Below are 24991 nucleotides of genomic sequence, written 5' to 3'. Positions count from 1 at the left end.
CAGTATTTAAACGTTCAGACCAACAAATAGAGCACACCATACAAAAAGTATAACTAATTTGGGAATTTCAATGGAAAATGTATGTGGGTACAATTGCACCCAAACCGCCTGATAGCTGTGTAATATTATGCAGTCAGACGAAGGTTAAAAAGCGTTTTAAAATACCAAAAGTGGAATTAAAAAAACCTAAAGAATAATTACTGAATTAACAAATCTCAATTTACGCATTTTTGTATCAGATTGTCCGCAAACTCTTGAAGACAATGTCACTGTTCAATTCAACTCAGCAGGATACAATGACGTTGGAATGTTCACTTGTTCTAACAATGGACGATTGTTCTATTCAAATGGAAGCCAACCTACTTCTGACCGAACTAATTGCCTATATAATGCTGAATGGAGTGGTCAGGATAATCTACAATGCTGGACAGGTGTTGGAAAGTTATTAATCTATGAAAAAATACGTTCAATGCCGAATCACACGGACATGTAAAACTGTATACGACATTTGAGCAGAGAGACGAAGGCGTCTGGGACTTTAGTTGAAAATACGAGCTAATTTTAAATGTTTTATAAATAGGAAAAACGTCCACATCAAATTTAGTTTTCATAAACTGTCCGATTTTACGAGCAAACGTTTTGGATTCTTTTCCCACAAACGGAATGGACAAGCAATGCTTCACGATTAAATCATTTTCAGCCTTTTCTTTTTGGTTGGAATTCTCAGAGATAAAGCGATTCAATATTTTCTCAAAGTACAATTTTGGATAACCATTATTATAGAACATTTGTTTTAATTTCTCTGTTTCAATATAAAAAGAACATCATTGCAGCAAATCATTTTAGCCCGAGCTCATAGGCACATGATCAAACCAGATTTCCATTTCAATGGGCATAATGGTATAAAAAAGTCTTTGCCTGCCTTTGGTATAAAAAAGCAAACTCTCTACCGAAACTATATTATCATATCAGCAACAAGAGAGGTATTCCTGTAAACCAGCTCAGAAAAATAGAACGATGCGGAAGAAAAGTAGTCAAATTGAGATTGGACAAACGATATTTGGAAACATGCTTAAATTTGAAAATATGCCCAGAATTTTCGAAATTTAAACCGCCACGATTAAGTGTTTATAAAAAGCCAGATGAACTTTATCAAATCATTGTAACCAGAAAGTTAAAAGAAATTAGTCGGGAATTGCGCATTGTGGAAAGCAAATATGAGGAAAACAAGAGACAGACGCTAGCAGCACTCAGCATCTTTCAGAAAACATGTTTAATATCTTTGCTGTCAGAACAAGTTAAAGTCTTTGCAAAACAAACTCTTGATGTTCACCAAAAGAAGCTCACCAACCTCTGGCGACGACAGCGAAACAAATCTCCTAATTGTATTATAAATTTGAGTTGCAAGAAACTCAGTCTATTGGAAGAAGACGCTTTGCGGTTTGGATAAGACCATCACATTTTGCAGAAAAAAGTTCAAATTGATAGCATAAAAACGAACATAGATCAATTAATTTACTCGGCGAGGAAAGAAAAAGAATTCACGCTTGACGATGAATCTAAGGATGAAATTAAGTTTATGGTTAACGATTCATGTCTGATGCTAAACGTGCTTGCTCTTCAAAACGAAATCAAATAATACACCGAACTCTGAACACTCTATCAAAAAACAAAGACATCAAGATCTGTAAATTTGATAAAGGAAAAGGGACAGCAATTTTAAACACCTCGGATTACTATCTGAAACTGGACTCTATAGTCAATGATAAATCGAAGTTTGAACGAATTACAGACAGCGGCAAATCACATCCCATCATTTCAAAAGAAAAGTCAATTGCGTACTACATCCGTAAGTACTTTAAAGACTTCGACAAACAATTCATAACAAAACTGATTTTTTCGGGCAGTAACCCCGGTAAATTATACGGCTTGGTAAAAGTGCACAAGGAAGGTAACCCTCTTCGGCCTGTTGTTTCTATGATAGGCTCTTCGGAATATGAACTGGCAAAATTCTTAGATAGCCTGATCAAACCGAACATTCTAAATTCGTATATGCTTAACTCCACAAATCATTTTTTAGAAAAACTAAAAGATTATTCTCCGTCTTCTGGACAGATGATGGTTAGTTTTGATATTAAATCTCTGTTTACGAACGTACCTTTGAAAGAGACTGTTAACATCATTGCTGACTACGTTTATTCGGAAACAAAACCAACTCAATTACCTTTCAAGAGTGACGTATTTGTCAAGTTAATGAATTTAGCTACCGAAGGCATATTTATGTATAAAAACCAATTGTTTAAACAAATTGACGATGTGGCCATGGGATCTCCATTGGGCCCTACTATTGCCAATTTTTTTCTGGGACATTTGGAAACAAAATTATTTGAAAAGCATCTAGCATTTCACCAGCAGTTGTTCTTACGTTACATTGATGAAAGTTTTGCGGTATTTAATAAAGAAACCTCGTGTGAAACCTTTTTAGATATGCTGAACTCTCAACATAAAGACATTAAATTTACAATCGAAAAAGCACGTGAAACCGTTCCTTTTTTAGACGTAGAAATTAAAATTAATGCCACTGGATTTGATACTTGGGTTTGGCGCAAACCAACTCATACTGGTTTGTTTTAGAATTTTGATGCATTATGCCCATTGAAATGGAAATCTGGTTTGATCATGTGTCTATTAGCTCGGGCTAAAATGATTTGCTGCAATAATGCTCTTTTTAATATTGAAACAGAGAAATTAAAACAAATGTTCTATAATAGTGGTTATCCAAAATTGTACTTTGAGAAAATATTGAATCGCTTTATCTCTGAGAATTCCAACTAAAAAGAAAAAGCTGAAAATGAGTTAGTGGTTAGTGCGCCCGTCTCTGAATCGGTAGGCATGGGTTCGATACCTTGTCGGGTCATACCAAAGACTTTTTAAAAATGGTACTGAATCTAATTTCTGCTTGGCACTGAGTAATGGAGTGGATTCAGGTAATAATGTACTCAGTTGCGCCTCTATACGGCTGCATTGACACTGTCTGCTTTGTAAAGCGCTGAGGAGCAACGCATTCTGCGATGGATACAGCGCTATATAAAAACTAACATTATTATTATTATTATTATTATAAGCATTGCTTGTCCATTCCGTTTGTGGGAAAAGAATCCAAAACGTTTGCTCATAAAATCGGACAGTTTATGAAAACTAAATTTGATGTGGACGTTTTTCCTGTTTATAAAACATTTAAAATTAGTTCGTATTTTCAACTAAAGTCCCAGACGCCTTCGTCTCTCTGCTCAAATGTCGTATACAGTTTTACATGTCCGTGTGATTCGGCATTGACATACATCGGAGCATCATCTTCATGTCTACCAGACATTTGACCACGAGAGTACGGGAGCATCTGAACTTTAGAGACGTAAAGAAAAGTGCCATCAAAGACCATATCATGGATTGTTCTTTTTGCACAGATCGAAAATTCTCTACTGACTAGGGCTACCATACGTCCTCTTTTAAGAGGATTTGTCCTCTTTTTTCAAGAAAAATTAACTGTTCTCCGAGGACACTAAAAAATGCTCAAATGTCCTCTTTTTTGACAGTTTGTGTTTTCTTGCTTAAATTTTCAACGGGATTTTTAGTTCATGCCGTTTTTAGCATCTTAACGGTTATGTGAAGCCTACTGTTTTAATCATATTTCTTGCAAGTAATTTAACTACGGTACTTTGTTAAGGCTGACCATTCCTTGTTGAAAAAAGTTAAGGTTAGGCTACCTGGAGATCGTGCCTGATTTGTCACATTTTGCAGATTTTTGCGATCATGGCTGTCTCACTGAAACTGTCTAAAAATTAGGTATTTTTTTCACTTCTGTAGACTCTTAATAATATAAAATCATTTGTTGTCTTAAGGAAGCACTAAGAATGAGAAAAAATAAGTTAAACGTTCAGTCAACCTGTTTTCTTGTTTTTTTTTGTGTAACTTTTGCTGCGTATGCCTATAGCCTACTGTAATGATCTAAAACAGCGTATCTCAACCTGGGAGTCGCGACCCCCAGTCGCGAAGGTCATGACATGGGGGTCGCAAAGAAATCCGGAAAAATGAAAAATGTTTGCAGCAATCACTTTGGTATACAGTAATGCCGTAGCAAGTGACTAATTGGTTGCACAGTTGCGAAAGAGAACGTGTAGTTCGGTTGTATGCCAATTTATTATCGTTTGTTCAAGTACAACGAATGAACTGAGTCAGCCTATCCAACAGTCTCAAAACGGTAGTTGTCAAAAAACCTTGCTCGGCGAGGTGAAGAAAATTGCGGTAAAACTAAAGAACAAAGTCGTTTTGTCTAAATCAGATTTTAATTATTGTGCAGTTGCGTTTAGTGAGTCAGGAGTAAACGTATTTTAGTGTTTATAAATATTTCAGTTCTGTGGTTTGGTAGGTTGGTTTTGAATCTTTATCCTCGGACTGACAAAGCCTTGATTGGTTATTCCTGATAGTTTCGCATAATAATGGTTTCTATACTTACCATGGACAAAAACCGAAAATATTTTAAAGAATATTTAATGTTTGGCATTACTTCCATAGTTAGCAACGACATTGAGAACTGAGAAGGCACAGTGTGTTTTGTGCTATGTAGTTTACAGTGCTGAAGTTATGAAGCCATCAAAGTTAAATCGGCATTTAGAAACAAAGCATTCCTATCACATCAGCAAGCATTTATAATTTTTTTATCGCCATTAGGCCGGTTTGAGACGTCAAACATTAAAAGTTGTGACAATTAGCAGCTCTTTGAAACCTAAAAGATGTCGTGACTCGTGAACCATAAAAGGTTGAGAAACACTGATCTAAAATGATGTAAATAAACGATTCTTCAAGCGTAAAATTCTACTTGCTGGCGAAACGTGTCCTCTTTTAGGCGATGAAAATATGGTAGGCCTACTACTGACTCATTTAAAATTTAACCTAAGGCACATCTCAATTTGACACAAAAATTCAGGAAGCGCTGTTGATCAAACGCTATAACCCAAACTTAAACAAACAATTATTTGCGGGAGGCGCCTCCATTCTCCTCAACATTTACTATTTGTATCACGTACCCCGTGGTGCAAATTCATTTGTAACTTAGTCATGCAGTTGTCTTTTCTTAATGTAATTTTTTCGTCTGTCTGTATGTTTTCCACTCTTGCTTTTAATCGTTGCGTGTTTCTCGATGCTTTTAGTTAGTTGTTTAGTTAGTTAGTTACGGTAGTTACTGTCAAGAAGTGAAATTTATTGTAGTTTATAAGTATTTGCAGATTCCTGATGAGGGCTTAAGTTAAGCCGAAAACGTTTGAATGTTAAACTATTTGTAAATATGTAATATGCTGTTGTAATGCTCAACCCTGTGTTATTGTTGTGTCTTGCCTGTCTTTGGTATTTTTTATGATTTTAAAGAAAATACCTGGCAAGGTATGATAAAATACTAACTGCAGACAGAGGCCAGCTGTTTCGATCTTAGAGATATCTTCAATGCAGTGAAAGACAATTGATTTCGATTGCTTTTGTTTTTCATTTTTTGCACAAATTTAGCTTTAATTTTTTGTTCGTCGGATTGGTTAGTTGTTTGGTGACATAAGTGCTCAAAATAACAAGTGGGACAAATTTTAATTTTGAAATTCAAACACTAGCGAAACGTAATTTTTTTCCTAATTAGTGAAAGTTGTTTTTTTAGTGCTAAGAAATGATTGGTATATGTCAAAAATAAAATAGAAAAAAAACAAGAAATCGTCACTAATGAGACAATACAATCAACAAAGATAGATTCAAAATACAAATAATTGGATGCTAGTAGAACATGATTGGAATGCTTCAATTTTTCATGTTTTTGATTGATGCAGCTTTAATTTTTGTTTTGCTATTTTTCATATTCTATGTTTGGAAGTTCGAAAAAAAACATATTATGTATTGGAAGCATAAATATGTAAGGTTATCTGAGTTGAGATGCCTCAAAACCATTGTAAACCATACCTGTCGCAACATAATAACCAAGTAAGCTACGAAATTTAACATGCAAGTAAAGCAGAACAAGGATAAATGGATGGAAGCTTGGAATGAGCACTGGGTTTTATTTCCTAAATACTGATTCAAACAAAATGTTTGTTTGATTATATTTTGCCACATCCAACCTGTCCAACCAGTTTATATCAAACGTCTTCAAAACCTCCAACGCATTAAACTCGTTTTAATCTCAAACTATGCCATATTTTGAATTTGTAACGTTTACCAATGATATGTTTTGTCTTGAATAACTGCATGATAGTTGGATCATACAAACAGATCTACGACGTGATGTTCCAATACTCGTTTGGAAATCGCGTTCTGCGTATAGTGCCCACTGCCCATCATATTCATGTGAGGTTTTTATATGATTGATGACATGAAAATTGAACTCAATGTTCTGCAGCTCCTAATCCCGTAATAACAACAATGAACGGGGACTTCACTGTTGTTGAAGGAAATAACTTCACAGTCACCTGCGAGTACAATGACGTCATTCCTATTGGAACCAACACTGCTTTCTATTTAGATGGCAATGAAGTCAGACGACAACAGGTAGTTGTTAATAAGAGATTGTGCGTTGTGCCATTATGCCTTTAAGTGACTTTAATTCCATTTCTCTCTACTCAGGAACGCTCATTTACGTTTTCCTTGCAAGCCGAGGACAATAACAAACAATTATCGTGTCAAGCTGTGACTCCATATACGGAAATATTTGTGGAAAGTGGAAAGTCACCGAACTATTCTATCAATGTTCAATGTGAGTTGTAAACTAGTCAAACTTCAAAAAACCAGGGATATGGCTTGCAATCCTATCAATAGCAAACAATATTGTAATTCACGACACTAAGTGGAGTGCGTCAAACATACAAATAGCAACACTGCTGTGTAGTGTCTATGATATGTTGCACGAAATAGTCTTCTCTAGAATAATCTCGATAACGCAAAATTCAAACTTGCTCTCATTACGTTTGAAGCGCTATAACATTTAGGATGTTTGCATCTGAAGCGTTGTTGCGCAATAATTTTCTCTAAATAAAATATTCCGTTAAGGTTTCAATTCAAATTGTTTTAATCTTTGACTTAAAGAAATACTTATATTCGAAGGCACAGCATGAATCTGGTAAACAACAAGAAATTTTTGTTTATCGATGATGAGAATGTTCATCCAATGACTGAAATAGTGTCTTTAACCCTATCTGTAGCGACACGGGGTTTTATGAGGACGCCCCACTCTAGTAATAAAATATTTCACAGAAGGAAGTATGCTAGAAATGTGAAATTTCTTGACTTTTAGTTTTTATTCTATTTTCTAAACCTACACTGGTAATTTTTCTACATTCTTGCCCTTCACAATAGGCATTTTGTCTCAGCTGGGTGGCTAGACATTTTCGTGCAATGCTAGTTATATATGTGTTAACGTTAGTGCAATTACTTTAAAATGTAGTTTAAAATGTTAGTGCAATTATTTTAAATGTAAAAACGCCTTATATTTAGGATCAAAAGTTTTATTGTTTGGTTTAGCATTATTCTATGTTATAATCCAAAAATTTCAAAATTGATGCTGTTTTCAGGAAAATAGAATAAAAACCGACTTTCAGACGTTTTTCATCTCATACAATTTATTTCAATAAATTTGTTGGGTAAAAATTTATTTCTATACGCACAATCGCACATGGCTATTATCTTGTAAAATATTTTGGCTTTGTGATTTTCATAGCTCCCGTTATTAGCGATTAATTAGCACGACGCTAAGATAGCCCGTGACGTACTTTCCGCGTGCGAAAACAGCTTGAACTAAGATAGTGTTAAAAGCTCAATCCTGGAACTTTCTCATGCTTGTAGAGGCTTTGAACCACTGACGCAGGCCGGCCACCGAGATTAAGAGTCAAGTTTTCACTTGTTGTTGAAGTGTTGCGGTTTACAAAATACGTTAGGTGCCACAGAATGAAGACACTCCCAGAAACAAACTATTCATAATTATTTTAAAATAAAGCATATATTCCAACATTCTATTTGAATAAGTACCTTCTGATGATCCCCCTTTTAGGGTGAAACAGGCTGAAGAAGTTTTTAGTGAATAGTAACTATATTTGATGTAACTCTCGCTGCTTGGTTTTTTGCTTGGCATTGAGCATTTTTTGTAGTATTAATAGTATTTATTGTTTATTCCAACATATTAAAGCTTACATTAATCTCTTCCAATACTGTGCAATAAAAAAGCACATTGTTGCATAGATTCTATTATTGTACCAATGGTTTCAGATATTTCTCCAAATGTTTTCAACACAATCTTTGCATCGAAATACTTGATCGATACCAGCAGTGGATATTTGTTGAGATCTGATGAATATCTTTCAATGAGTTGTACAAGTCAAGGCAATCCTACACCTCAATGTGCATTCACTATTTGCTCTGATGAATGTGAAAACATCACCAACATTAACAACGAATGTTTCATAAGTCAACTTCTCAGTGTTGGTGGTTCGTTGTCTTGCTTGGCTGTTAACAATGCTGGATCACATAGAAGTGTGGCTAAAAATATCACAGTCATTCCAGCTATCAGTGAGTTTCAGCGGTTTTCCTTTCAGCAACTCTTTTCCTTTTTCTTTATTTTTCGTTTTAATTGTTTTGGAAATATAAATGAATGGAATGCACTGAATAAAAGTAACCACTTTTTCCATTCTGAAAAGTTTTCGAAACACAGAAACTGTTATTACATCCACGATGCTGTGAATATAAAAGTGCAAAATGACAATATCTGAGTATGAAAATAAGACTTCAAATAACCACTCCTTTTGTTCTAAAAGGTTTTTGTTACTCACACGGTTTACATCACATAAATATGACTCACTGTGAGTATGTAGTTGCAAAATGGCAACATCGTTAAATGAAGAAAATGCTGTAAAACAGTTAGTTATACAGAATACAACACAGAGCGAATAAAAGTGGAAATGTTATATTAAAATTGGTGATTCTGCAATGCATTTTACTTCATACTAAGTGCACAATCTACTCTCCACTGCTTATACGATTTAAAATGGTATTGTGACATTGCAATGATGGAAAAAAATGTGTTTCAAGCTTTAATTTACAAATAGGTTGTATCAATTTTCCATCAATTGAAGTAATTATACAAAATGATTTTTTCTAAACAAACATTTTCATTCATGTAACTGATTTGGTGTTATTAATACTTTCTTGTTATTATTTGATTGGCTGTCACTTTATGTCATATTTTCGATACCGAATTTTGTTATTTCAAGAAATTATAAAAAGTTGATAAGTTTGTCAAATTTGCAGGAAATGTATCTTTAAATTATTCTGAGAAAAATAAAACTACGACGATTGAACGTGGGGAAGCCTTGGTACTCACCTGCAGTATTAGTTATGCCGCTAAGTTGAACACCACGTTCACATGGACTCATACAAACATGACAATATATACAAGTTCGATGTTGAATCTTCCTTCATTGAGTCCATTTGACACTGGAAATTACAATTGTAAAACTGATGATGCATTTGGAAAGTTTATGAACAGAATCCACGTTGTTGTTATTTGTAAGTGAAGCATTAAAATTTGCAATTCTGTATGTCTTATTTTAAAAATAGTTTACAAGGAATAGATGCAATTAAATCATAGTACGATTTGTATCCTATGTTCTGCCTAAACGCTTAGGCGCTTAGTACAACTTAAATTTTATTTAGCTATTTTTATTGTTAATCTCACAGATAAATACATTTAAAAACAAAATTATATTTTTTGCAAATAAATAAGGAGCTAAGAGCTTCCAAATATGATAGTGCTAACCGTTGCAATGAAACAGAAGTATATTTGCACTGAATAGATCCTTATTTATTCACCTTGTTATCAGTTAAAACCTTTCTACAGGACAATGAAACGTTTCAAAATAAGCCAACAATGTTGTATGTTACAGATGCACCCTTCCAATACAACCTTACTTCATGTGCGTGGGTTTTTGGTCAAAGAGGATCTTGCGATGTCACGTTCATGTCAAATCCTTCATCTGATTTTCTTGTTTTAATTAAAAACAATTCTGGTATAATTTCTGGTATAATTCAATCAATAATATTATTAAGTTACTTGATTTTTATGCAATCCTGGTTCGACTCCGGCTTCAGCTGGTTGCTGAAAACACCGCTCACCTCTACCCAAGGTGAAATAAATAGGGTGGGTGTAGTTGCTGAAGTAAAGGCGGCTGAGAGAAAGAAACTGGCCACCCTACTCTCAGTGCCGAAGGCTTAGTACAATGAGAACCTTATCTTCTCATACCCAACACTTGAATCAAGTATGGGACCACTTTTTCCTTTTACTTGATTTTGGCTGCAAGTTTTAAACCAGATAACATTAGTCGGTTGCAGAATTTAAGTTATTTTCAATAAACAAATAGTTCTATATGCTGTAGGAGGTAAGTGTATTTTCAAGAAAATAAACTTGGTAATAAAAAATATGAAATTATGGCTAGTTTATTATATTAAAGCAGTCAAAGTTGGAGAGAAATAAAAAAGCAATTTATATATTAATAATGATGATGCCTTTGTAAATCTAATTGTTTATGTCAAATTGCTTTTATTGACACCCTTTTAATCCTGTCAAATAATTAATTTCAACAAGCCGCGAAACAAACCTCATCTTGGTAATTGTCATCGAAACAAGTCTCGAAACCTTTATTGCCGGAAACACTTTTGCACTTCTTCTTGATGTAAATTCAATAATCATTGCATGGACTTCTAAGACAGTCGTTAATTCAAACAATATTTCCAGATGTAAAAATAGAAGAAGGAAATTTATCTACTAACGAAATATTCCAAATTTTTACGTTGATGAAAGCAAATGTAAGTGTTAGATATAGTAACAGATATGTAGACATTGTTTGGTTTTATTAAACTGAAAACGGAAGCTTTGCAAAATAAATAATCACACTACAACGAAACTTTAAGTTAACAATATTAAACAAGCTAAACTAACACATTTTATCTTCAACTTTCACAAACTGCAAACAAAAATTGAATTTCACCAACGAAAAACAGTGAGTTAAGACGTCGGATTCAGGTACTAGAAGACTGATCATTCATGGAGCAATTTTATTTTATTAATCCGTTAACCTGTTGCAATAATAACATTTGTCATTTGCAGGATAGAGTAGCAACTATTTACTGTCATCATGAGTAAACTATTAAAAATATTGTGTGCGTACTTATTGTAGAGTTTGTGACAATTTATAACAATTGCATTATTTACGAAACGATTTAGCAACCAAAAAGTGCAGTATTTTGTATCAAAGTGAAAAATGATTTGTATCTCACTTTTTCTAACAGTTTACAGTCACCAGGTCACACAACGTGGTAAATAAATAAATCTTACACACCAAAGCAAGCCACGAGACAAAAAGTAATACTTATTGTACTTTACAAAATATTTTTTATAATATGCAAAATAAAAAAAAATAAATTGTGATTTATAAACAGTAGTTGCTTGATGACAGGGAAAATAATTGCCAACGATTTTAAAGAGTTGTTCAGATAGGTCAGTAAACTTTTCTTAAATAAATTTTTTTTTTTTTTTTATCATTGAGTTTTTTATAGTAAAACTACATTTAGGTGACAATGAAAGACAACGGAACTTATACCTTGTACTTGCAATCCTCGGTTAAACCTTACAACCACACCATTATGTTTGATGTTATTGTGGAAGAGGAGGACTCATCTGATGGTCTTCCACTACCATTCAACAACACTCTTATCATTGTAATTATAACAATTGGAGTTGCAGTGATAATACTATTAGTTGCAGTAACAGTTTTTTACTTCAAGCGACGAAAAGCTTCTGAAAATAAGAAAGGTATGACTTTCTCATTTACTGTAAATCCTCTCCAATAATTCAGTTTATTAATCGATTGACTTTATCCACTATGAAGTCACAAATTCAAGCAGCGCTAGTTCGGCTGTCAGGGTATGCGCTTGAGCAACGCATTTAATAACTGCTCTCCATTCAGTGACAAATAGTGGATAGAATAGTTCACGCACATCAACACTTCAACAAGCGGAAAAATTACTCCGACAATCTCTGTCAGTGTTTAAAAGCTTTTATTCCACGAATATGCGAATCTGCTAGGATCAAGCGCACAAAAAAGATTTCTCAATCCGAAGATAAATATTTTCAAAATCAATCAATTACAATCAATCAGTCTCATGGTTCAACAGGCAACAGACTTGTTGCAATATCAGTGACTGCAGTTTAGTAGCCGAATATAGTATCTGAATATATCCGAATATAATATTATCTGTCGCTGCTATTGTGGCATATTGCAAACAAAGCCTAAATGACAAAAGGAAAGGTAACAAAATTAATTTTGCATTTTTTATTTTCTTCCTACTGTGAATCTGTGCATCAATATTATTACAAAACAAACCAGTTATGACTCATGAGTAAAAGTGATGTTTCAGGAGATGGAACTAACAATGTCGCCTATGCTGTAGAAGGTAAGCATGCCATAAGGCTGAGATAACACCTCATTAACCCAAACAACTAATAAGTCTGAATCAAATGTTTTTGTACAGCGTTAGCGAATGAACGAAGAAACAGCATAGAAAGAAATGGGATCCTCTTTTTAAAAACCGATTTATACGCAATTCTGAGGTTCTGCTGCATGTTAAAAATTGTAAAGAAGTAAACTGTTGAAAGCATACGTTTAATCTCACTTTTTGTCAAATATCCCTAATGTCGTGAGTTGAAACATGCCATAACTTTTTCAATACCAACGAGTTTCAAATTAATTACAAGCTTGAACTTTTTGCAAGCCAAAGAGACTTGGAACATAAAGTGACGTGACTAGGCTGATGATAATTGAGATATAAAAAAAAATAATAAAAAAGGAAGCTGTGTTCCTGACAATCCTTTGCCGATAATATTGAGATTTCATTGTATGTGTAAAGTTAAAAACTTTGACCATAAAAAGTAGTTATCCAGCCAGGCTGTTCATGAACAACTGTAGTCCCATGAGAATGTACCAAAACCTACGTAATGCAACTATTTTTTTTCAAAAAATTCCGAAAATTTTAAAACTACTTATTTTATTCCAGATGAAAATGGATATGTGGATTTTCGCCCATCTTTCAAAAAACCTGGGGTAAGCAAATGTTTCCAATCCTTGGTATGCAACTATTAAAAAGTAAAAGTTACAAAGAAAAATATTTTCAAATTGCAATTCGACTTAAAATTGCAAGCTTTAGTCATTGCTCTAACGATAAATAACTTGAAAAAGCAACAAACATTTATTTGAACTCTTACAGCCTCCAAAAGAATCTACATCCCATTATCCAACACCAGTACAAGGAACAGGTGATGCTTGTCAAAATAAATATTGTTATAACAAAATTAGTTTAGGAAAACCTTTTATAATAACATCTTTCAAAATAAAACAGTAAAGAGGTTTTCACAAGAAAGTTCATAACAAACTGATTCTGTGTAATGTAATACAGAGCAAAACAATTGCAGTAAATGTCGCCAAATTTGTTTTAGTCTTTTAATTTAAGCGACAGTCTCTCCTCTCAGTTATGTTTGTACTCAGTTTCGGATTCAACTGTTTGAGAGTCTTTCCTTAGCTATATCAGTGGTTCTCAACCTTAGCCTATTTTCAGTGATACCTGTATTCAGTTGCAAATTCCAGTTCATAAAATTGTTTAACCATAATTTGTGTAAAGTTGCAGTTTTCTAGTCCTGATATTTATTATGAAACGGACATATTTCAATAAAATAAGTTTTTCATGTATAATCATTTTGTTTTTTCGTTTAAGCAATTGTAACTCTTTCAAGTCGCTCTCATGTTTATACAGCTGTGAATACGTTGAACTCACCGTCATAAAACTTTATGCAATGTTGTTTTTTTAGAAGAACATGGCTACGCAGAAATCAACCCACATTCAACGACAAGCAAACGTTATCAATATTTAGTTGTAGAAGATGTGAGTTGCAGACTAAGATTTTGTTATAAAATATACTTGACTTCATTAATATTCGTTTTTAAAGGAATGCCAGCATTAATGATTCAAGTCGTGTATGTCCATTGTCCAACCAGCAGCTCGGATGAAAGATCAGATTGAATGTTAAATATACCATGTATTCAGCTTCATGTCAAACATCTTTTTGATCGCGACTTAACAAATTGTTACCATTATATACATTTTCAATAAAGTGATGGAGTGTGAAAGAGGGATTGACAGCTGAAAACCGTGGGTAGCCCATCATTCAGTCATAGATCAATGGTTTTCCATAGTTTGTTTTTCAGTAACGTTAATATTCAGGTTTCTGAAAACTGACAATCTATAAACCCTACATACAAACAAATATTGAACTTGCAGAGGTAAAAGGCAATCGTAGGTCTACATACTCAATATGCAATGTACTTATTACGATTTTTGTCTCAACTCGAAAATGCAGTAACCTACTAGCATGAACTGTTGGTTACGTAATCTCGACCTTGACTACTTTGCTACTTGTGCATTTTTAGAAAGGACCAAGCAACAGCCACAACTACGTCAACATTGATCAAAACACTGAAAGTAAGAATTGTTTTGTTCTTGTAAACAAAATTTGATTGTCGGCTCACGGCCTACTAGAACACGGCCAAATATGTTGCTATTTGAGGAAATTTCTAAGAGTCTAAATTGTTATAATCATAGCTATGACAAACCTGTCATCTTCCCATTTCAATATTTGCATCTAGACATATTATTGGCTTGTTTAACTGGAGATTAGGTATGTATGTCAAGCACAACTTATGCAATAATAACGTAAAATATGTAAAAAATTTCCAACTGCATCCTGGAGGTAGTGTCATCATACAGTCGTTAGGTTTTTTGTATAGCAGGATCTTTTGCCAATAACCACATTTTACTTGCAAAACTAAACTTGGTGGAAAACAAAACGAACTAAAATTTTAATTAGGACATCAAATGAACCGCTTGAAACGTAGAATTCACAAAAAAAAATCCTTAATATTTTAAATGGAAGATGCAATTGCACCAAAAGCGACACACCAAACGATACTACCTCCAGGATCAGGGGTCCCCTTAAGATTTTCCTACTTTTTTATGATATTATGCCAAAAAAGTCAAAACTTTTATGATTTTTTATGATTTTTTTGGTTATTTTATGATTTTTTTATGATTTTTGATTCTTGCTTTAATTGATGTCAATTCTTGCTTTAACTGCTTGAAGAACTTTCCGATCCAACGCTTTGTTTCACATAGAAAACAATGCCTCCTGAAGCTTTGCATGCCCATCTCCAGTAATTACATCAGCAGCTTTAACCCTTAGAAGGTTGGGCTTCTGGAGTCTTTGCTCAGTTTGGGGGGGGCTGTCGATTCTTCTTATGCTTTAGGAGTGATATCTCTGTTGTTTTTTAAGGCAAGATTTCAAAATTTGGAACTCACTTTGTAAAGTATTCACGCTGAGCATATTCAAAAATTAAAACTATGTGAATTTTAGAACTGCTCATATACGTTGAAATGTTGAGGTGACTTATGACTGTGATTGCAGCGTGAGTTTACACATTATTTTTTGGTAGAGTAATGAAGAACATGCATTGCAATGTTGTGATTAAATTTTTTTTACATAATTTTACATAAACAGTTAGGATTAACGAGACATTGGCCAAATCAATTACTTTCATCCAGCTGGTGGGAAAATTTTGAATATCAGAATATGAAATATTTCAGAGGATGTGCTGAGAAATGCATTATATCTCTCAATTTATAACTTTTAATCGCTCAAAATTTCAGCTCAATAGAGGTGAATAAAAGTTAGGAAAAGTCACGAAATCTCGTAGTCGCAGCCTCAGTAGTTTTAGAGATACACTTGTTGATACAAAAAAGTTGAATTGACAGCTCTCCCCCCCCCAACCTTCAAAGGGTTAATGCTTGCTTCAGTTTTTTTAATTTCATCTTCAATTTTTTGGATTCCCTTTTGTTTTTCTGCCATATTGTTGGCTTCAACAGTAGCCTGAGCAGTTTCTTTCTCTTTTATCAATTTTTCTTCCAGAGCTCTGTCCTGCTCAAGGTCAGCCATATACTTTGCACAAGCACCCTTCACTTCTGAAACTAGTGTTCTGTTAATGGGAAGTTTACCTCATCATCATACCGATTTAGTTCATCTTTCACCATTCTCACTCTCAGTGCAACAATTATGATTTCGTTAAGAGAACTTCTATGTGAATCAATCAAATGTTTATTGATGGAGAAACCTCTTTCAGGACTGGCATTACTGTGACTTAATGTTAAAAAGCATTTCGCCAGACTAAATAGTTGCGGATATTTTATTTATCCCAGCATCATCAAACAGGCCTCCAATTTTGTCCAATAATAGTCAATTCTCTTGTAGGAAGACACTTTTGGTAGGGGTGTTACTGTTAAACCACATTTGATTAGTGCTTAAGTCCAGTATGAAGATTGGGAATTGTTGGAATTTGTTACTTTCAAGTTCAGTCTTTTTGTAAAACTCATCTAGAATATCCTCAGATTGATACCGTAACCACTGCAGTCTTGCCTCATCATAAAGCTCTTCTCTTGAAACAGATGCATCAATTGCAAAATCTTTTGCATGGCACTTTTCAAGGCAATTGGATACTGTCCAAGTTAGATTGATGATAAAAGTTGTAGCTCCAACATCATTTCTTTTTTCTGGGTGCAAAAATTGCTTAATAACAGATGAATGTAATGGCAAATGATGTAAAAGATAACTTGTAGCAACCACAAAAAAGTTTAGACAATCAGATTTAAATTTCTTTTTGTCAGCTTCAGTAAGGACTGCAATACCACTGACTAAAATTTTTGCTCGTGTTCCAGCATCAATCAAGTTCAAGGGCTTCTGAACTTCTTTGTTTGTGATATCAAGCACAAGATTTTTTGACTCTGTGGATGATATGTTCTCTTTTTTGATAAATTTACTAAGCAAACCCGTGAACAGATAGGGTCTGCTACTATTCGGTGAGTCCGATTCGGTGAGTCCGATTCGGTTAGTCCGATTCGGTTAGTCCGATTCGGTGAGTTCCTAACCCCTAACCCTTAACCTTAACTCCTAACCCCTAACCCTAAAACGGCAATGATAATTAGGCTACGGTACCCGATAATTCAAAAAAAAATTCAAAAAATCACCGAATAGGGAATCGGACTCACCGAATTGGACTCACCGAAACGGACTCACCGAAACGGGCCATTCCGGAACAGATAGCACATTGCCGAGTAAAGAATGTGAATCAGTGGCTCTTCACATTGGAATAGGACTAAAAACCGTTCAAAGTCACCAGAAACAAATGATACAAATGAAATATATTCAATCAAAGGACCCTTTATTCCTTCTGAAATCCTATTGTATCTCTGGGTGGATGCAATGTTTGACTTGAAGTTTTTTTGCTTAGGCAAAACCTGGAAAAAGTAATGTCACAAATACCAATCAAGATGGACATGTCCTCCGTGAATTTCGAGGCCTGAGTGACACATTGCTTGCAAATGCCTCTACGCTTTTTTCCAAAACATTGCTGTCAAATTATCCTTTCACCATTCTCCCACCAGAACTGCAATGTCTTGGAAATCTTGTCAGCGTCTACTAGTCTGTGTCTAATGACGCTTAAAACGTGCAATGAAAGAATCTAATTACGGTCTTTTTCTAATTCCAGCTCCATAGGCAACGCTGGACTTGATTACTCAACCACATGTTATGCTAAATCAGCGCATTCCACAGACGGCGTCACAATTGGTACACAAATGATTATGCTGTTATCGTGGTTGGAACTGTTACACATTACACTATATCAATTTTTTTGATTTTTACATGCTCAGTTCTCCATCACAACTAAATTTTAGGATTTTTTATGATTGTGTCTAAATTTTTTTGATTTTGTTTAAATTTTTTTGATATTTTATAATTTTTTCCAAATCAAGCAAAATTTTATGATTTTTTATGATTTTATGCCGAGTAGGACCCCTGCAGGATGCAGTTGGAAAATCTTACATATTTTACATTGTTATTGCATAAGTTGTGCTTAACATACATACATACCTAATCTCCGGTTAAACAAGCCAAACATATGTCTAGATGCAAATATTGCTTATTTTACTTACTTCTGGAAATGGGAAGATGACAGGTTTGTCATAGCTATGATTGTAACAATTCAGACTCCTATAAATTTCCTCAAGTAGCAACATATTTGGCCGTGTTCTAGTAGGCCGTGGTCGTCTGCAATTAAGACAAATATTAAGCTCTTAAAACAAACATGCTTTGACCTGTGCTCATTTGGAGAACGCTTTCGATGATAACTATGTTGTTTGTGTTGTACAAATAAATTCCTGCTTTAAACTATGCTATAAGATGATTGTGTGAAATGCCGAATGCACTGTATTTTGTTATTTTGTAAGGTTTCTTATTTTTGTGGTTATTTTTAATGACAGACAAAAGTAAATTAAATTCTTTTCTGGTATAACATGCAAACGAAACGTTGTTTCTATTCAGATGAACATGGCTACATCCCGATGACAGTTCAAACAGCTAAAGTGAGTGGTCAATGATCCTGGTTAGGTTGAATAAATAATGTTTTTGTACAATACTATTTAAGAAGCGAGAGGTTTTTTAGTAAAGCAGAGCTTCACTAAAATGTGGCAAAATGAGACACAACATAAATTATAGTTTAATGAATTTCTCATATTATTTCATACCATTTTGTGCAGTGTCGTTCAGAATAGTTTTGTTTGCATATTTTTATAATTTAAAGTCTTGAGCTTATACGTACATGAAATTTTTTTGTCAAAACTATTCACGCTTGTTATTTTTGCGGTTGCAACCATGACGTAAGCTCAAGACTTTGAATTATAAAAATATGCAAACAAAGCCATTCTGAACGACACTGCACAAAACGGTATGAAATAATATGAGAAATTCATTAAACTGTAATTTATGTTTTGTCTCCTTCTTCTACATTTTAGTGAAGTTTAATACAATTTTTTCCATCTATCTCCCATCTAATTTATACACATAGGGCTGCCACATCACATAGCCTAAGCCACACATAGGGCTGCCACATCAAACTTTCGTTAAATTGATATGATCTTAAAGTGTGCTCTCCCAATGAGGTGTGCTCGCCACGTCTCTTCTCTCTGGAATGATTTCGCTTCTTTGTGCAGTCGGAGTTCTACATCACAACGCGCGTGGTTGCTGAAGGCAATGTGTGCGGTGTCTGAAGGCGTGTGGAACTCCAGGGCTGCCACACAAGCTTATTAATTCAAATCAAATCTTCACATTATTGTTTTTTATTTGTTGCGTTTTACAGAATACAGCGATGCAAAAGGAGGGAGAATATGAAACAATGAAGTCTCAACAAACAAAATAAAAAAATGTAATAATGGTGTATTGTAAGCTACATTTACAATTTCCAGAATTGTTTTTACATAAATTTAACTTTACTGGTGTCAAAAATAAGCAACAACAAGCAAACTAAATGGTTTCTATCAATTTATCTTACATAGGCCAGTGTATTTTGTAAATCGCAAGTGATCTAAAATAATAAATCTTTTTAGTCGGAATGCGTTTAAACTTCAAGTGAAGTCTGGAACTGTTTAAAATAGTTTAATTACAGATTTTTTTTGAAACTCAACAATTAATTGCACAATTTATTTCAATTGTTATTGCTACTGAAAGTGAGTTCAACTATCCTTGGCAGTTTTTCACAACAATTTGGAAACGGACAAATACTTTTCGAAATAACGTTTTATGTTTCATTGCTTTGGTTTATTGCAAACACTCTCCTGCATAATATCTCAAGTTGAACAAATATGAAATTTAAATACTGAAGCGTAAATGTGTGCAAAGTCTAATGGCCTGTATGAAATTGTTATGTTTATTACTTTCCGAAAATTGGTTACAGTTATATCCACTTTTTATTGCAAAAATCAACAGATTTTTTGTTAGAAGAAATAAAAGCAAAGTTTGATCAATGTTGTTATGACGTCATATTCCTATAAAAACGTTTTGTGTTAGCACAACACAACTTCAACTGTGATTTTCAAGTTTATTAAGATGATGTAATTTACGTTTTGTAATTTATGACACCCAAGATGCGTCACACCAATAACAAACCAATTGTGATTTGTAGCAGTGTTGTAATTATATCTATTGATGTTTGAGTCTCAATAGATATAGTGGAAGATATAGGTATAGGTATAGATATAGGTAGAGTGGAAATAGTGGAAAATGTATAAATTTTTACTCTTGGAAGTGATCCTTGTTTCCCACACTTCATCCTTGTAAAGTGTGTATTTCCACCGTAAAATGTGGATAAACTTAGTTTACTAAACACAGTGGTAACAGCTTCAAACACTTAACTGCAGTGATGATTTATGTGGTGAAGAAAGCGTAATGTCCTATTGCCCATTTCACTGTTCCCTATTCTCACTGTTCCTGCAATTTGATCGCTTTTGCATTACAGTAGCTATATCAAGGAATAGATATCAAAATAGAAAAAACAAACCCACACGGATGTCTACAGTGCGATGAGAGTGTTGTGATGCGCAGTTTTGTATTGAAACTAAAACAGCCCAGCTATCATATCAGTTCTTTCTTATTCTAACACATCCACATCAACATAGGCCTATTTGTGTAAGAATATATCCACTTTTTATTGCAGAAACCAACAGATTTGTTTTTGAAGGAAATAAAAGCGAAGTTTAAACAATGTTGTTATGACGTCATATTCCTATACAAACATTTTGTGTTAGCACAATACAACTCCTACTGTGATTTTCAAGTTTATTAGGATGATGTAACTTACGTTTTGTAATTTATGACACCCAAGATATGTCACACCAATAACAAACCAATTGTGAATTGTAGCAATGTTTTAATTATATCTACTGATGTTTAATTCTCATTAATACTTCATGCAAACAAATAGTGAAAAATATATAAATTTTTACTCTTGGAGGTGATCTTTGTTTTCCACACTAGATCCTTGTAAAGTGTGTATTTCCACCATAAAATTTTAGCTTACTAAACACAGTGGTAACAGCTTCAAACACTCAACTGCAGTGATGATTTATGCGATGAAAAAGTGTAATGTATCATTGCCTATTCCGCAATAACAAAACGATTAATAACTGTAATCATAGTGAAGAAAGGGGCGTTCTTCCCGGCTATCAGCACAAGGCTGAGCACTCACTAGTACTGACTGGTAAAGCGGTGGTCGAATAAATTTGTGGCAGAATACGGTGCGATACTGATGAGCCCAGCCTCATGGAACACGTGTCTATCGCTGTCAATTCTTGCTACAAATCGGCTGCCGAGAAACAAACTGTAATCATACGTAACCACATTTTGTCGTAAGGAAGTGATTGAAACTTTTATCCACCAAATTGTTGTGCTTTTCAATTAGAAAGAAGAAATCAAACAGAGATACCAGATGTTATCATTTGTTGTGTAAATATAAATTGAAATCGCATTCCTAATTTGATGTATTGTAAAAACTTCACTTGGTCAATATGACAATTTATTGATTGAAACTAGACAAAAAATTTGAAGGATGAAGTATTCAGATTATGATTTCGTGAAATATTTTACCCAAACTCAAAATCCACAAAACTATTCAATCTTCAAACCATAAACTGGAATGTTGCGATCTCGGGGTTTGTAACTTGATTCTGAATGATTAACTTGAGTCCTGGCTAAAATGACTTCTAGAGAAGCTAGAAACACAATCTTGGATTCCGTAATAGGATTTTTGAGGATGGCGAGTTCAAAAGTGTTACTTTCGAAACCATTTGAGGTCATTTTCAAGGTAAAAATATTATATTTTAAGGTCAAATTACAGAATTTTGGTCATTTTTGCCCAATTTTGCGTCTAAATCGTAAAGCAAAACTGTTTGAAAGAAGTCTGTGACGAAATATGCTATTACATAAACATCATATGTAGGCTATTTCTCAACACTATAGCTATTATCTAAAGGAATCAATGATTACAATATAATACACAAATTGACAATACATAACAAGATGACACCATAATAGACAATGTCTATCACTAGTAGGAAAGCTTTTCTTGCCTCCTGAGGCATCCCAAAGACTTTTCTTTGTCACTTACATTGAGGACATAAGCTTTCAATGGAATGTTAGCTAAAGTAGTACAAGCAGCATTATTACTAGCTAAAGGTGCATCTACAAAGGATAACAACTCAGCAAAATGAAACCGGCAACGTATTTCAGTCTTGTCATGCAAATTGTTACGTCACAAAAGCTTGGAACCGCAGTGTTTTGCAAGGGGATATGAAATCACCAAAATATTTCCCAAAATAAATAAAAAGAACTTCAAAGAACTTACGCAGTGTAGAGCAAATATCTTACACAATAGGTGCAGTAGGTGCACAATATCATATTTCATCACCGACTTCTTTCAAACAGTTTTGCTTTACGATTTAGACGCAAAAATGGGCAAAAATGACCAAAATTTTGTAATTTGACATTAAAAAATAATATTTCGACCTTGAAAATTACCTCAGATGGTGTTGAAAGTAACACTATTGAACTCGCCATCCTCAAAAATCCTAATATGGAATCCAAGATTGTGTTTCTAGCTTTTCTAGAAGTCATTTTAGCCAGGACTCAAGTTAATCATTCAGACTCAAGTTACAAACCCCGAGCATGGGAGGTTCCAGTCCTTTACTTAAGGAGTCTATGCTTCAAACCCATTCTCCAATTCCTTTAAATCTGCCAAACCCAGCAATCCCAAAATCTACCGATTTTAAAATCAATCAATCTTATAACCTACAAAGCCCAAAATCCACCAATTCCAAAATCAATTAATCCTCAAAACTTTAATCCTAAAAATCGTTGAAAAAACAAATAATTACAGGTGTTTATTACACTTTGAGTTTGGTAGAAATTCTGCAACTTTCTCTGCAGGCTATATCATTTTTGCAATGATTTTGTAACCTATGCTTTTCATGACTTAATGGAGTAAAGAATTTCTAAAAGCAGTGCTACGTGTCTCCACGTTCATTCCTCTTAGATCTATAACACATTCAACCAGGGCCTGATTAAGGCTCACGGGGGCCCGAGGCACAGCTAAGTTTAGGGGCCCCTGTTGGTAATCGCTTTCAAAGCAATGCCATGTAGTCTCTGCGAATGATGAAATATGGGCTAAAATATAGTTCAAGCAAAACTATAACTTCATAAATATTAATTTAGCCAATTTACCTACAACTTTCTAACAGTATGAACACTTTTATACTTATTACAAAAATTATTGGATGAAAAATCTCTCTAACAGATTGGCAATTGAGCTCATTTCAATTTCATACAAGAAACACTAGCAAAATATAGGCTACATTTGAATTTGAACTAGCAGATTTTACTAATGGTTCCTTGAAACTAGTGCTGTGTTAAACCCTTTGTGGGCTTCGGGGCCAGAATAATTTTGGGCCCTCTATCGTCAAGCAGACCTATAATATTGTGTATATTTTCACTGCATTGACATGGAAATGTGGTTCATTTCAATAGACTTTCTCACCAGTTTAGAAAACAACACAAGTGTAAGTAACCGCAAACAGCCAAACACAGGTCTATCATTTCTTAGCTACATCTTTGCTCGGAATGAAAGCCAAAAGTGTTAACAATTTGTAATAAAAAAAATACTAGGGAGCTGGTATACAAGTCCCCCCCCCCCCCACCCTTGGCAACTCATGATAAAGAGGAATTGACCAAAACATGTGGATTGAAGTGTGTGGACAGTAAAGCAAAGGCAAAGGTAAAGTAGTTTCATCCTATATGTTTGGTTGAGTCCTGTCTTTGTCATGAGTTGCCAAGGGGGGTGGGGGGGGACTTGTATACCCACTCCAATAGGCTACTGGCAATGGAACATTATCGGTCACGACGCGGTCATACCATCGTACCACACAAAATTTTGACTGTTTTAACTTTTCCCTGCTTTGCCGCCCGGTACCGCACAGATAAAATCTGAGGATAAAACCAAAACTGTAGAAATTATTAATTTCCATTCAGATTTGGCCATCTGGTAACATTATTGTTTTTCATTATTTTTATGTTTTATCTGGCAACATTACTTGTTCTGTCAACCAATGTGAAAACATTGTGATTGTACGGAATTTGTGAACAAAACAATGTGAAGCGTTTTGAGGATCAGGTGTTCAATTATTTTTATTCAACATTATTTCATTCCAAGGCAAAGCTTTCATAATTTTATGTAGGTATTCAAGTTAATTAAAGTTTTTAGGGTATGGTAGCCTAGGTTAGTGGCATGAATAAACAGGTCCCTTGTGTTAAGAATGATTTTTGTTTTGTACCGTACAACTTGTGATATGCCAGGCTTATAAGGTATTTGAAGATAAGAGCAATTTCATGTGCATATGTTCAGAAAAAGTAAATACAAAAGAACGTTTCTGCTAAAAGTACAGGACAGGTTTTTCCTGCTCGCAACATCACTAGTCAAGGATATTTATAATTATAGTATTGTAAATGTTAAAATTGAAGTGATAATTAAACTATCTGAAATGCTATTTTGCTTACAGCTAACAATTTTTTAAAACAAAACACTTTTATTGATGAAAATAAATTGAATATGTAAATTCACAAAGGGCCCAACCCCATTTTTTTATTTTACTTTTTGTGCTTTCCGATTTCTTTCAATGAAAAGAAATTGAATATGTGAATTCAAAAAGATCCCTCCAGTTGTTTTTTTGTTTATTTCACTATTTGTGCTTTCCAATTTCTTTCTATGTCTTCTAAATGATACTTAAAAAAAAACAGCCAGATTTTTCAAACATATCGGTAAACACATAAAAAATACCCTATCAATTTTTCCATTGATTTTGAAATGGGCCCAACTACAGCAATTGCACTTCAACTTCTCTATAGTTTCTCCACAGAATCCTCACTGAGTGAACTTTG

General features: G+C 34.1%; 1 protein-coding gene across 1 annotated transcript; it reads left to right on the top strand.

The window, feature by feature from the left end:
- Window positions 1–376: 376 nt before the first annotated feature.
- LOC145779065 (uncharacterized) lies at window positions 377–20975 on the top strand. The gene is made up of 15 exons (XM_082590638.1): window positions 377–431; window positions 6431–6582; window positions 6655–6784; window positions 8290–8589; window positions 9328–9585; window positions 9963–10085; window positions 10811–10881; window positions 11647–11887; window positions 12493–12528; window positions 13129–13175; window positions 13339–13387; window positions 13937–14010; window positions 14556–14607; window positions 18554–18594; window positions 19368–20975. Exons 2-15 carry the CDS (start codon window positions 6454–6456, stop codon window positions 19425–19427), a joined length of 1611 nt encoding a protein of 536 aa, XP_082446764.1. The 5' UTR covers window positions 377–431; window positions 6431–6453; the 3' UTR covers window positions 19428–20975.
- Window positions 20976–24991: the final 4016 nt, after the last annotated feature.

Source organism: Aplidium turbinatum, chromosome 10, assembly GCF_918807975.1.
Source record: "Aplidium turbinatum chromosome 10, kaAplTurb1.1, whole genome shotgun sequence".
NCBI classification, from domain to species: domain Eukaryota; kingdom Metazoa; phylum Chordata; class Ascidiacea; order Aplousobranchia; family Polyclinidae; genus Aplidium; species Aplidium turbinatum.
The sequence above is the reverse complement of the archived record's forward strand: the minus strand, read 5'-3'. Positions and strand labels throughout refer to the sequence as shown.

Bases quoted from the DNA above. Each gene is read 5' to 3' on its own strand.
- LOC145779065 (XM_082590638.1), top strand. From the start codon at position 6,454: ATGAACGGGGACTTCACTGTTGTTGAAGGAAATAACTTCACAGTCACC. The intron at 10,882-11,646 runs GTAAGTGTTAGA...AACTACATTTAG, and splicing joins TTACGTTGATGAAAGCAAAT to GTGACAATGAAAGACAACGG. The intron at 13,388-13,936 runs GTGATGCTTGTC...TTGTTTTTTTAG, and splicing joins AACACCAGTACAAGGAACAG to AAGAACATGGCTACGCAGAA.